Source organism: Delphinus delphis, chromosome 16 (genome assembly GCF_949987515.2).
Source record: "Delphinus delphis chromosome 16, mDelDel1.2, whole genome shotgun sequence".
Taxonomy (NCBI): Eukaryota; Metazoa; Chordata; class Mammalia; order Artiodactyla; family Delphinidae; genus Delphinus; species Delphinus delphis.
Genome location: NC_082698.1, coordinates 30989565 through 31003795, shown reverse-complemented (window position 1 = coordinate 31003795; position 14231 = coordinate 30989565). Strand labels below are relative to the sequence as shown.

The following is a 14231-nucleotide window of genomic DNA, read 5'->3' as shown; positions in this document are numbered from 1 at the left end:
TTCCCATCAAGGAACATTGGAACACAGGCTGAGAAAAGAAATGCTTATATTTTGCAGTGGGGACCAAGGATGCAGATATGAAGCATGGTAACTGGGCACAAGATGGCATATCTCCCCCCCGAAACACATACATAATTCCCAGCACTCCTGTGGGCCTTGATGGAAGAAGACTAGGAACGAATGTGTATCCAAAGATGTCAGGATCTTGACTAACTGGTAGGTAATGGTTTACCTAGTTCCCTGGACCCTTAGAAATATTTTAAAAATAAAAATCAGTAATTTCTTATATCATGTAGCTGATCAAAGGCTGGTCTGACATGCATGCATTCTCTAGCATGCATGCTTTGATTTCTAAGATCTCCTGTTTGGTGAGAAAGGTCTAGAACACAATACAAAAACAGTATAAGCTTCACCTGAATATTTGAGAACAAAGCAGAAAACCACTTTTTTTTTGCGGTACGCGGGCCTCTCCCTGTTGCGGCCTCTCCCTGTGTTGCAGAGCACAGGCTCCGGACACGCAGGCTCAGCGGCCATGGCTCACGGGCCCAGCCGCTCTGCGGCATGTGGGATCTTCCCGGACCAGGGCACGAACCTGTGTCCCCTGCATCGGCAGGCGGACTCTCAACCACTGCGCCACCAGGGAAGCCCGAAAACCACCTTTTGACAGACTACATAGACCCCCTTCTAGAAGCATGGACTTAACAAACTAACTCTGTTAGATGCACGCCCATCTGATGATTCTATACCTATCCTAACTCCTAAATTTTCTTATTACAATGAAATCCCCCAAAACATAAATACATTGCCAAAACTTACATTTCAATAAAGATTGAGCCAAAAGGTAAAATTCCTCCCAGGCAAACAATAACTGCAGGCTCCATGAACCTGGAAAATATTAAAATTAACAGTAAACTTCTAGTATGATTTCCACATTATATTATATAAACCCTGATAACAGAAATCAGATGCTTGGTACTTAAAAATAACCTAAGGATAGAAACAAACCAATAAACAGAAAAACAAAAATTCAAAGAGGCACAATACTGAGAGGGGACTTCAAATTAGCCATAGGTTATAGTCAAAATTCTTTTTGGCATTAAAGGCCGAGATAAGAACTTGTGGAACACAAATACTTGCTTACTGGCAGAACTCAAGAAAAACTATGAGTATTTGCTCCTGTTCTATACTTTTCAGTAACTTCTAAAAATTTTCGTCATTTACCTTACAGAAAGCCATAGGGAAAGAAAAGTCTTGAGACCCCCCTGCATCTGAAATAATGTTTCCCAAATTGTGGCCTTGCCAATCTCTTTGCTCATGCTTTCCTTGGTTCAGTAACTTGTTCTCCTATGAATCACACAATTAAGGTATTATGGGTTCTGAGTTATAAAAGGAGTCAAAGAATGAATAAAAAATAAAATTCAAACCTCATTCATTCACTCAACAAACATTTACTGATCGCAATCGGTAATTCTCCACCTGCAATGCCTTCCCTTGTCTCACAGTTCTCTCCTGCGAGCACTGACTCAAGTGTTCGCCCCATAAAGCCTTTCTCGGGTCTCCCAAGAAGAGGTGGGTTCTTCCACTGTCTCTTGAACGTAACTCCATGGCAGCACTTACCACACTATACTGTACTGTCTAATTAAATACCTCACTAGATTATAAACCCTGGCATGCAGAAGCTATTCATCTAGGTATTCCCAGTGTCCAGCACAGTATGTGGCACATAAAAGATAGCAAACTACTATTTCTGAAATGAACAAACTACAAAACTGAGAAGAAAATGAGTTTGAGAGCCGAAAAAAAAAATTTTAAAGTCTAGTCTTCTTTCCTCCTTTTATAGAAAGCCAAGATCCACAGAGGTTAAAAATGACATGCCCGCCAGATCTAGTATTCAGATTTTGGTTCCCATACAACTATATAAAGAAAATGAAGAGACACGCAAGCCTTCCTACACCTAAATGTGACCCATGGTTATTAGCAATGTCGCGTGTTGCTCCTTCCTCTCCTTCACCAGCCCTAGTGACCCAGAGGAACTTCTGTGATTTCTATGCTTTTCCTTTAACCTTATCCTCCCCAGTAATGGCTAAAGGAACAAACATTAGGGTATCAATGAGCCTTAACAGTCTAATCTTGATTTGAAGATAAAACTGACTTTAAAAAACAGACTACAAAAGTTCTCATAAGCACCAATCCTAGAGAAAAAGAACATGGACAATTCCTAGGACTAGAACAGATCATTCTCCTTTACACTACGGGGCTATTTTATTCAGCCTCCACTTCTGCAAATGTCTACATACCTCCAAGTCTACAAAAGACTATATAAGTACTTAAACATAAGTTATACTTACAATATAGCAAAATATCTAGGAATGGAGGCTTTTCAATATATATCCCTTATTATGAATATGTAGTCTACCGTATAGCTATTCTTATGAGATGGGGAATAAAACAAATGTACAGTAAGACTGTTCTATTTATGTCTGCACGTAAGAATTAGGAAAATAAAGGATGCAGAATAGCATAAATCAGCACTAAAACGTTCAATTTACTAATTTTATTATTATTATTTTTTCTTTTTTTTTTTTGGCTGCGCCATGCAGCACATGGGATCTTAGTTCCCTCACTAGGGATCGAACCCGCACCCCTTGCAGTGGAAGGGTGGAGTCTTAACCACTGGACTGCTGGGGAAGTCCTCAATTTACTAATCTTAAAAAGCAAAACATATAATGAGTTCACATTTTGTTCAAATTTGAATTATGAAAATTAGAAATATAAACGTATTAGTAACATCTCATTTTATGTCCAAAAGTTGAAAAAATACAAACCATCTCAAGTTAAAAATCCATCAAGAATCACTATTTCAAAGCTGAATGGTCAAATGAACTATATGCTTACACTATTGCAATAGAAGAATCGCTTTAGCTGTTAAACAGAAATACCTGTCATCCTTTGTCAGGATTAAATCTTGAATTATGGGAGATCCTCAAAAATACATTTTGTGCAAAAATACATTTTGTGCATAAAATGTGAAAAATGTATTTGAGAGATTCTATACTATCCCAGAAGTGAAGGTAAAGAACATAGGTCAGTAAGTTATAATTGGTCTCACTACTAATTCCTCTCTCATTTGATACAAAATCTATGGCTATAAGTCAATGTTGTTTCAAATAATAAAATATCTGGAAAGGAAAGTGAAATTAGAAGTCAGGGGTTAGCAATCTTTTTCTGTAAAGGTTCAGACAGTAAGTATTTCAGGTTCAGGTTTTGCAGGTGATATGGTCTCTGTCGTAACTACTCAACTTTGATGCCACCCTGTAAAAGCAGTCACAGACAATATGTCAACAGGCATGGCTATATTCCAACAAAACTTTATTTATAAAAACAGGCAGCAGGTCAAATCTGGTTTAAAGACTGCAGTTATACAACAGCTGCCGCTTTAGGTCCCACCCACCTCTGTGCACTAGTGTACTTACCAAAGCATTTGATTTCTCTGTAAATGGCACCAATATTCAAAAAAGTGAAATAAGCATATCATTTATTACTACTCCTAGCAATATAAATTGAAGGAAAAAGTAAAAAGACAAATTCTTAAGTTTAAACTTATAAATACATGCCAATTCTAAAAATTATGTATACATAATAGCCTTAGGAATTTATATATTGTGAGAAGCAATCACATAAAATTTAGCATTCTCTTTACCATTTTTTCTCCGGTATGGGACGAGGCACGGCATTGACACGACACGGAAAGTTCGGTTGACCTGACAGATTTCGGCCAAGTATTGTACCAACAAGATTTAGAGGAAGGATAACAAAAAAACAGATGCAACACACGGCCACCTGTAAATTAAATTAAAATATGTGTGATTACTCAGAGAACAATAACACTAATAAAAACAAGTAAAAACGACACTTAAAAATTTAAATACAATTTGATCACAAGAGAAAATGTTTAAGTTCAATATGGGTTAAAATTGTGCAGAATATATACTAATGGCAATAGGAAAAGAATGTGCTTTCGAATATTAGAATTAAACTAAATACAAGTTGAACTGTTTCCTATCTACTGTAGTTCCCAATTTTTCCTATTCTTCCATACTGTCCCTACTACAATCCTTTTTTCCTCTCCTTTCACTTTCAGCTGTCATGCTTTTAACATATCCTTTATCTTTTATCATTATAACCAACTTATTTACTTGCCTACACTTCACTGAGCTCCTAATATGCACAAGGACCTTTATACATGTTATTTTTCTACTTTACAGATGAAGAAAATGAGACTTGAGAGAGGCTAAGTAACTTCCCATGATCACACAATTAGTAGGTGGCCGAACTAAGATTTCAATTCAGATCTGCCTGTCTCAATCTGTCTGCTCATTTCTATTCTACAATGCCTTAGGATCTTAAAAATAGAAGAATATCACTATTTATGTACATATGTGTATTACTAAAATAATGAGTATTTTTCTGCCAATTAGTAATTCAAAGTCTAAAGTTACAGGGAAGACCACACAGAGATTCTAGAACCAAAGTGGTTAGTTAATAAATAAATTTATTTTTGTGATTTTTTTTCTTTATATAAATCTGTACACTCAAGGAGACACACTCAAGCTCTTTTCCAGCCAGCATCTGGTTAGGATTATTTCACTCTGAACTTCTAAAACTGGAATAGGACTGAATCACCTCTAAGATCTCTTTCAATTATACATTTTGGGGTTCTAGTAAATCAAAAGTAAAAGTGAGATGCAGCTCAATATTAAAGAAATAAACAACCTAATCCAAACATGGGCAGAAGACCTTAACAGACATTTCTACAAAGAAGACATACAGATGGCCAAGAAGCACATGAAAAGCTGCTCAACATCACGAATTATTAGAGAAATGCAAATCAAAACTACAGTGAGGTATCACCTCACACCCGTTAGAATGGGCATCATCAGAAAATCTACAAACAACAAATGTTGGAGAGGGTGTGGAGAAAAGGGAACCCTATTGCACTGTTGGTGGGAATGTAAATTGACATAGCCACTAAGGAGAACAGTATGGAGGTTCCTTAAAAAACTAAAAACAGAATTACCATATGATCCAGCAATCCCACTACTGGGCAAATACCCAGAGAAAACCATAATTCAAAAAAGACACATGCACCCCAATGTTCATTGCAGCACTATTTACAATAGCCAGGTCATGGAAGCAACCTAAATGCTCATCGACAGACGAATGGATAAAGAAGTTGTGGTACAGGGACTTCCCTGGTGGCGCAGTGGTTAAGAATCCGCCTGCCAATGCAGGGGACACGGGTTCGAGCCCTGGTCTGGGAAGATCCCACATGCCGTGGAGCAACTAAGCCCGTGAGCCACAACTACTGAGCCTGCGCTCTAGAGCCCACGAGCCACAACTACTGAGCCCATGTGCTGCAACTACTGAAGCCCATGTGCCTAGAGCCAGTGCTCCGCAACAAGAGAAGCCACCATAATGAGAAGCCCATGCACTGCAACAAAGAGTAGCCTCCTCTCACCACAACTAGAGAAAGCCCGTGCACAGCAACAAAGACCCAATGCAGCCAAAAATAAATATAAAATAAATATAAAATAAATTAATTTAAAAAATGTTGTCGTACATATATGCAATGGAATATTACTCAGCCCTAAAAAGGAATGAAATTGAGTCATTTGTGGAGATGTGGATGGATCTAGAGACTGTCATACAGAGCAAAGTAAGTCAGAAAGAGAAAAACAAATATCGTATATTAACACATATATGTGGAACCTAGAAAAATGGTATAGATGAACCGGTTTCCAGGGCAGAAGTTGAGACATAGATGTAGAGAACAAATGTATGGACACCAAGGGAGGAAAGCCACAGGGAGGGTGGAGATGGTGGTGTGCTGAACTGGGCGATTGGGATTGACATGTATACAACTGATGTGTTTAAAATTGATGACTAATAAGAACATGCTGTATATAAAAAAAATTAAATTAAATTTTAAAAAAACTCAATAAAATGTACCTTGATGGGAAAAAAAAGTAAAAGTGAGAGAAAAGCTGAATGAAAACTGTGAAGAAACTGACTGAGAGAAATGAAGGTGTGGGGTAGAAAATTCACAGTGATCACATGAGAAGGAAAGAATCTATTTTGAAGTAACATTGTGAAAACTCTGCATCTTCATTATATCCTTATGTGTGCTTGTGTGTGTTAAACAAGCCAAGGAGTATTATCATCTTCCTTTCAGGTAAAACTTGTATAAATGTATGAGAGTTAAGAGAGTTCTGAAATTCCATTTTAAAGCTCAGACTTAGGAAGGCAAATCATTGGTGTCTCAGTTTAGACCTGTTAATAATATGAATTTCTGGGCTTCCCTGGTGGCACAGTGGTTGACAGTCCGTCTGCCAATGCAGGGGACACGGGTTCGTGCCCCGGTCTGGGAGGATCCCGCGTGCCGCAGAGTAGCTGGGCCCATAAGCCATGGCCGCTGAGCCTGTGCGTCAGGAGCCTGTGCTCCGCAACACGAGAGGCCACAACAGTGAGAGGCCCGTGTACCGCAAAAAAAAAATAATAATAAATAAATAAAAAATAAAAAAATATGAATTTTTGCCCATATAAATAACAAGAATATGTGAAACATAAAAAATAAGCAGACATTTTAAAGATATTTTAAATACTACGATATATTGTGAATTATACATACCTCATATTTGGGGGGTGAATTCTGTCTCAATTTTTGTTATTCATTGTTGATTGCTTTTTAAATTATTATTTTGCTATCATTAAGCATATAAAACTCATAAATATTAACACACTGTGATAGAGACCTATGTATTTTCCCCTTAATTTACCAGAATTCTAATTTCAGATAAGGACTGAAGAGAAGCTGGAGAAAACATTCCTATGTGGAATGACAATGGTCTAGCAGAGTGGTCTTCAAACTGTTCCACAGAACCTCAGGTCCTGCTGAAGAGTTTCAGGAATTCCACAAGCATTTGATTTGAATATCCTTTTGAAAATAGTTTTTTTTAAATAATATTTTTAAGTGTAATAAAAATATACACACTCAAATTAGTTCTATATCAAATATTAATAACTGGAGATACCACAATCATGTTAACTCATTTTCATGCAAACCTCAGAATAAAGTTTCTCCTGCTATCTCTGTGTATATATTTGGACTCCTAGTAAACGTGTCATTGATTAGGAAGGCTTGTAATGCTACACTGGTCTTTTGTTCTCCCTCCCCATCCTCCACCCCGACCCAATTCAGGCCTGCACATACTTGCTCACTAAAAGCTTTACAAGCAAATGCACTACAGCACATGCATGTCACAAGCAATTAAGTGGCAGGTGAAATGAGGGCGTATCTTGCCTTGTGTGCTTAATCAAAGCATAACAGCAGTCATCAAAGGAACCTATAAACGGTCTCATCAAGACAATATCAACTGTTTAGCATTTAATTTTTTCCCCTTTTCCTGACTTTTTAATACATGATAAAAAATGTGAGCAGTTTGTTAGAAACTGTTAGTGACTGAACTGTGAAACCAATTTCCTACTCCTTTATGTCCAAGTTCTAGATGACTTTACTTGAAAAATACTCTGAGACTGCAAGGCAAGCTATTAAAAAAAAAAAAAAGTCACATGGAACTAAATTATCCGAGAAGTCAGGATTTTTCTCAATACTGATATTCAACCAAACAAACTGGTTACTGAAGAAGAATGTTACCTGTACCCCTTGGTATTAAATCTGCATTCATCGCAACTTTATTGCTCTCATTAAATTTAGAATGCTAAAAAAACTGAATCTGCAAAATTTATTTATACTAACAGAATCAAGCTTGTATCTGTTTTCTTTATTGGGCTTCTGCATTAAGCTTTTGTTTAAAATGAAATTTAACAACTAAGAGTTAAAAAACCATTAGTCTAATACACTGGTGAAAACCCTGGAACTCAAACTAATACAGGGCCCACCCCTAGAGCTTCCTAGCCTCTGTTCATGGACCAATGAAAAGTGGAAACAGGGATGGGGGAAGGAAGGACTCACTCCAGGTTGAGGGCTTCCCCTAGCTACAATGAGAACAAGACAGAAACAAGTACTGCCTATCACTGCTTAATACCCCAAAGATGTACCAACTAGTCAACTATTCTCAACCTCAGTCACAGACTAAGAATGTGACTATTATTCTATCTTTATTTCCAGACTGGCCTTCTAAGGAAATCTGTGGTGTGAGTGGAATGGAAAGGGAAAAGGCAGCCTAAGATGGGCTATTATGGAATACTAAAGGATATAAATTTTACTGAGGATGATAGACAGTAACTGCTTATAGGTAAGGTGATTCTCAGAAAATATATCATCTTGTCAGTCATTACGTTTACGCATTTCCTTGACACTTGCTCAGAGTAGGCAATTTTTATGACTCCTTTTCTACCTTATACATTTTATGCCTTTATTTCTATATAAAAATTATTTAGCTTCAATTTAAGCATGTTGATAATAATCAAACCTAACAATCAGGACATTGCCAACGTAAACACAAATGCTTATAAGAAGCCTATCTATTTTATAGATATTTTCAACATGCTAATTAATAACTCCCCATTCTGTTTCTTGGGCAACTTCAATACTGTAATAGAAGAAACACTGGGTTTGAAGTTAAAAACTTATTCTATAATGCTAGCATTATCCTGATACCAGAACCATAAAAAAAGACATTATAAGAAAATTGCAGATCAATATTTCTCATAAATATAGGTTCAAAACAAAAAGCAACAAATTTTAGCAAATGGAATCCAGCTATATTACAAATTGAGGTTTATCAAAGGAATGCAAGATTGGTTTAAGATTCAATAATCAATCAATGCAGTTCACCATATTATCAGACTAAAAAGAGAAAATCATAGATCATCTCAAAAGGTGCAGAAAAAAATCACTGCAAGAGCCAACCTCCCTTCACAATAAAACAAACTCAGCAAACTAGGAATAGAGGGGAACTTCATCAACTTGATTAAGGACATCTATGGAAAAACTACAGGTAATATTTCTTGATGGCACAAGACTGAATACTTTCCCCCTAAGATTGGGAACAAGAGAAGAAGTCTGGTCTCACCTCTTCTATTCAACATTGTACTAGAGGTTCTAGCCAGTGCAATAGGCAAGAAAAAGAAATAAAAGGCATATAGATTAGAAAGGTAGAAATAAAATTGTCTTTATTCTCAGACAACATGACAATCTATGTAAAAAAATCTTCAGGAATCTACAAAAAAGAAATTAGAACTAATAAGTGAGTTTAGCAAAGGTGCAGGATGCAAAGCCAACGTGCAAAAATCAACTGTTTGTCTATACACTAGCAACAAGCAATCAGAATTTTTAATTTAAAAAATACCATTTACAAATAGCATAAAAAATATGAAATACTTAGGGGTAATTTCAATAAAAGCTGTACAAAACCTAACTATTAAAATCTATAAAACATTACAAAGAAAAAGTAAAGATACCTAAATAAGTCAAGAGATATACTGTGTTCATTAATCAAAAGACTTAATATAATGTTAAGATGTGAATTCTTCCCAAATTGATCCATAGCTTTAATGCAATCCTAATCAAAACCTCAGGGTTTTTTGTAGAAATTGACAAGCCGATTCTAAACTTAACATGCAAATGCAAAGAACCTAAAAAATCCAAAACAACTCTGAAAAAGAACTGATTTCAAGACTTATTGTAAAGCTACAATAATCAAGACAGTGTGATACTGGCATCAAAAAAAACCAAAAAACAAATTAATCAATGCAACAGAAAAAAAAGTTCAGAAATAGATACACATAGATACGTGGTCAATTGATTATCAATAAAAGTGCTAAGGGAAATCAGTGGAGAAAGAGTAATCTTTTCAACAAATGGTGCTAGAACAAATGAAGAGCCATAAGCAAAACAAAACAAAACAAAACCCTTGACCCTTAACTCATACAATATATAAAATTAACTACAAATGGATCATAGACCTATATTTCAGAGCGAAAACTATAAGATTTCTAGAAGAAAACATATGAGGAAAACTTACTGATCTTTGATTTGGCAAAAGATTTCTTAAAAAGGACAGAAAAGCACAAATCGTAAAAGGAAAAAAAATCAATAAATTGGACTTCAAAATTAATAACTTTTGCTCTTCAAAAGATACTCTTGGACTTCCCTGGTGGCGCAGTGGTTGAGAATCCACCTACCAATGCAGGGGACACAGGTTCGAGCCCTGGTCTGGGAAGATCCCACATGCCATGGAGCAACTAAGCCTGTGCGCCACAACTACTGAGCCTGAGCTCTAGAGCCCAATAGCCACAGCTACTGAGCCTGCGTGCCACAACTACTGAAGCCTGCACACCTAGAGCCCGTGCTCCACAACAAAGAGAAGCCACCGCAATGAGAAGCCCACACACCACAATGAAGAGTAGCCCCTGCTCGCCGCAACTAGAGAAAGCCTGCGTGCAGCAACGAAGACCCAACGCAGCCAAAAATAAATTAATTAATTAAAAAAAAAAGCATGTCCCCATCTTGCCCAATTAATATCAAGCAGATGTGGGGCAAAACCATCAAAAAAAAAAAAAAGATACTCTTAAGAGAATGAAAAGACAAGCCACAAAATGGGAGAATATACTTGCAAGCTACATGTAAGACAAAGGACTAGTATCTACAATATATAAAGAACTCTTACCATTCAACAAGACAAGCTATAAAAAATAAGCAAAAGATTTAAACATTCATTAAAGAATATATATGGATGGCAAATAAGTACACAAAAATATCTTCAACATTAGTCATTAGGGAAATGCAAATTTAAACCACAATGAGACAACACTACACTTCCACTATAATGGCTAAAATTAAAACGACTGACCATATCAAGTACTGGAGGTAATGTGAAGCAACTGGAACCCTTATAAATACAATGCTAGTGGGAATATAAAATGGCAAAACCACTTTGGGAAAGTTTAATAGTTTCTTGAAAAGTTAAGCTATAATATGACTCAGTCATTCCACTGTAGTTATTTATCCAAGAGAATCAAAAAATATGTCCACACGAAGATTTACATATGAATACTCACAGCAGCTTGATTTGTATGTAATAGCCAAAAACTGAAAACAATTCAAAAGTTCATTACTGGGTAAACAAACTGTGGTACTTCCCTTACAATAAAATACTACTGAGCAATACAAAGGAACAAAACTATTAATATATGCAACAACATCAAGAGATTTTTAAAATAATTTTCTGAGTGAAAAAAGACCAAAAAAAGATCATACTGTGTGAGTCTACTTATATGAAATTCTAGGTAATGCAAACTAATCTTAAGATGACAGAGAGCAGACCGGTGGTTACCTGAGAATGAAAAAGGGAAGGGAAAAAGAAAATTTTTAAAGTAAAAAAAAGAAAAAGGAAAGAAAGAAAGAGAGGGACTTCCCTGGTGGCACAGTGGTTAAGAATCCGCCTGCCAATGCAGGGGACACGGGTTCGAGCCCTGGTCCGGGAAGAACCCACATGCCACAGAGCAACTACACCCGCGCACCACAACTACTGAGCCTGCACGCCACAACTACTGAGCCCACGTGCCACAACTACCAAAGTCCGCGCGCCTAGAGCCCGTGCTCCGCAACAAAGAGAAGCCACCACAATGAGAAGCCTGCGCACCGCAACAAAGAGTAGCCCTTGCTTGCAGCAATTAGAGAAAGCCCACACGCAGCAACGAAGACCCAACGCAGCCAAAAATAAATAAATAAATAAATAGATTAAAAAAAGAAAGAGGGAAGGAAGGAGGAGGAAAAAGGGATAAATTACAAAGGTATATAACAAAACTTCTGGACTTGATAAATAACTTTTTTAAAATTGTGGTGACTGTTTCCCAAATATATACATATATCAAAGCTTGCCACACTTTAAATAGATACAATTTATCATATGTTAATTATACCTCAATACAGCTGTAAAAACATACAGACCAAAAAAAGGCATAAAACATTCTTCATTCACTGCTCTCGGCATAAACCTGAACTCCGGGCAGAAAGGAAAAAAAGAAAAAAAAACTAAAACAGATCATCACCACCACCAGCACCACAACAAAGAAAATGTGACTTTAAGTGAAAAACTGAATCCTAGTTTTTTGCTTGGTAAAAGCGGGATAATGCATACCACTATCTCTATCTCTTTGAGTTCTTCTGAAAACCAGGTGAGACAAGGGGTGTGAAAGTGTTTTGTAAAGTACAAAATGCTATGCAAATGTACCTGTCCTTACTATAACTCATCTTGTTAGATATGGCACATCACTTCCGTCAGTTGAGATCATTTTAGATGCTGTCTTCATCATTCCATATTACTAGTCCCTGCCCCACACCCATCTCATGTCCTTGTTCAATTTAATCATCAGATCACTGTGCCTTTGTATGTCATCAACAATGATTTGAATAGGTCAAAGTCAAGAATATCTGTCATGTTCTACTAAAAGACAGTATGTGACATATTATGGGTAATATCATACCAATACTTTAATTCTATAATTATTTACATGTTTACCTGACTGTACTATTCTACCCACATTTCTCCATCTTGTCCAACAAGATATAATACTTTATTTATACTCCTTGTTCTTCTAGTCTTGCTAAAACCTCCCGAAGAGAGGAACTGAAGTTGTTCTGGCATTTTTGTTTTAATGAATCCATAACAGCTCCTAATGTTCATTACTTCCTGTGATTTAAAAAGTAAATTTTAATAACACATTCTAAAATCTTGTGCTTCATCAACATCAAGTTCACTATGTTTTGTAAGGGAGAATCCACTTTCTTCATTTTCCTTCTAGAAAAACAATTTGCCTCATCTTACACAGTTATTCAAGCATTACTTATCATCATGATCTCTCAGTATCTCTAAAAGATCAGTTATATGAGCAACTAAACTTACTAAGGCAGCTGGGTACTCCTGTACAATCAATCCCATTATCTAAGGCTTCACTTCCGTCTTATCAGGGATTATTTCCTCTTGTCTTTTCTTGTTTGAAGGTTATTTTATTTGATGAAAAATAAAAAGAGAAAGAATGAGATAGAGCGATTCTTCTTTTACTCTGTTACATCACTGATCCCATGTAATGAGCCTTTGGTCTTGCTATCAAAATATTTTTACAAAATTCTTTTGTTAGCCTTAGCACTTGTCAAGAGTTCAGGTTAGGAAACGGAGGTTTTCTAACACTATTTTTATAGACTTTAGTATCCTTTCATACTTAGGTATACTGTACTCTTCTCACAACCTTTGAGAGATCACAAAATAGCATGTATCCATTACTCTTTGTCTCCATTTTTTCCTCATTGTGTTAATTTCTGATTCTATATCATGAATTTCTTTTTTTGTGTGTGTGGGGGGGGGTTACGCCACACGGCATGCAGGATCCTAGTTCCCTGATCAGGGGTTGAACCTGCGCCCCATGCAGTGGAAGCGCAGTCTTAACCACTGGACCACCAGGGAAGTCCCCATGAATTTCATTTTTGAAAACCTCAAGTTCTCAAGCCATTTTCCCAGTTATGGCCCAAGACTTGTGTCATGAGAGAGCATTTCCCTAAATATTTGTGAAATCTGATTTCCTAAAACCTCGGGCCTATTTCTGATGATTCCCCTCCCAAGCTAAAACAAACCTCAAGATGACAAATATTACATGGCTCATGACCCCTGTCACTTCTCCATCAACTATTCTACCCATTAAGAGACAAAACCATAAAGTATGATAAGTCAAGGATTTATCAGTACATTTTGAACTGAATAATATTTAGACTAGAAAGTTTATTAGTTTCTATGCTACCTTGCCTCTGAGTTTAAAACTCTGCAACTTGGCTCTTTGTCCTTTGAAAGCCTCCAATAACATTAAATTAAGAATCTGAGATTTACAACCCACAAAAGACTTGATGACTAAAATGTTTTTTTCAGAATATCCTGGCAAACCCTTCCTCATTCCCAAGAAACTCTCATAGGACCAAAAACTCTGGGTATAACACCTAAATCATTTCTGAACGAATTCCACAGGAAAAAGGTTTTACCTTACCAGATACAATTTAATTTGAAGTACACTCTCTCTGACTCTCTGTATAGTACCTCTGCCAGAACACACCAACTTCAGAAACAGGTATGTTCATCTCTGAACAGTCTTTGACCCCAAATTTCATTTAAATGCTCACTTACATTGTTTTGTAATACTCGCTAGGAACCATGACTTAA

At 36.5% G+C, this 14231-nt stretch overlaps 1 protein-coding gene across 1 annotated transcript in view; it reads right to left on the bottom strand.

Annotated features, from left to right (window-relative positions):
- Nucleotides 1-14231, bottom strand: part of TM9SF3 (transmembrane 9 superfamily member 3) — a 74335-nt gene that overhangs the window by 17511 nt on the left and 42593 nt on the right. The window contains exons 10-11 of the mRNA XM_060034387.1: nt 3701-3840; nt 817-885 (exon numbers count right to left, since the gene is read on the bottom strand). Coding sequence (XP_059890370.1) covers nt 817-885; nt 3701-3840 — 209 coding nt within the window. The remainder of the gene's footprint in view (nt 1-816; nt 886-3700; nt 3841-14231) is intronic.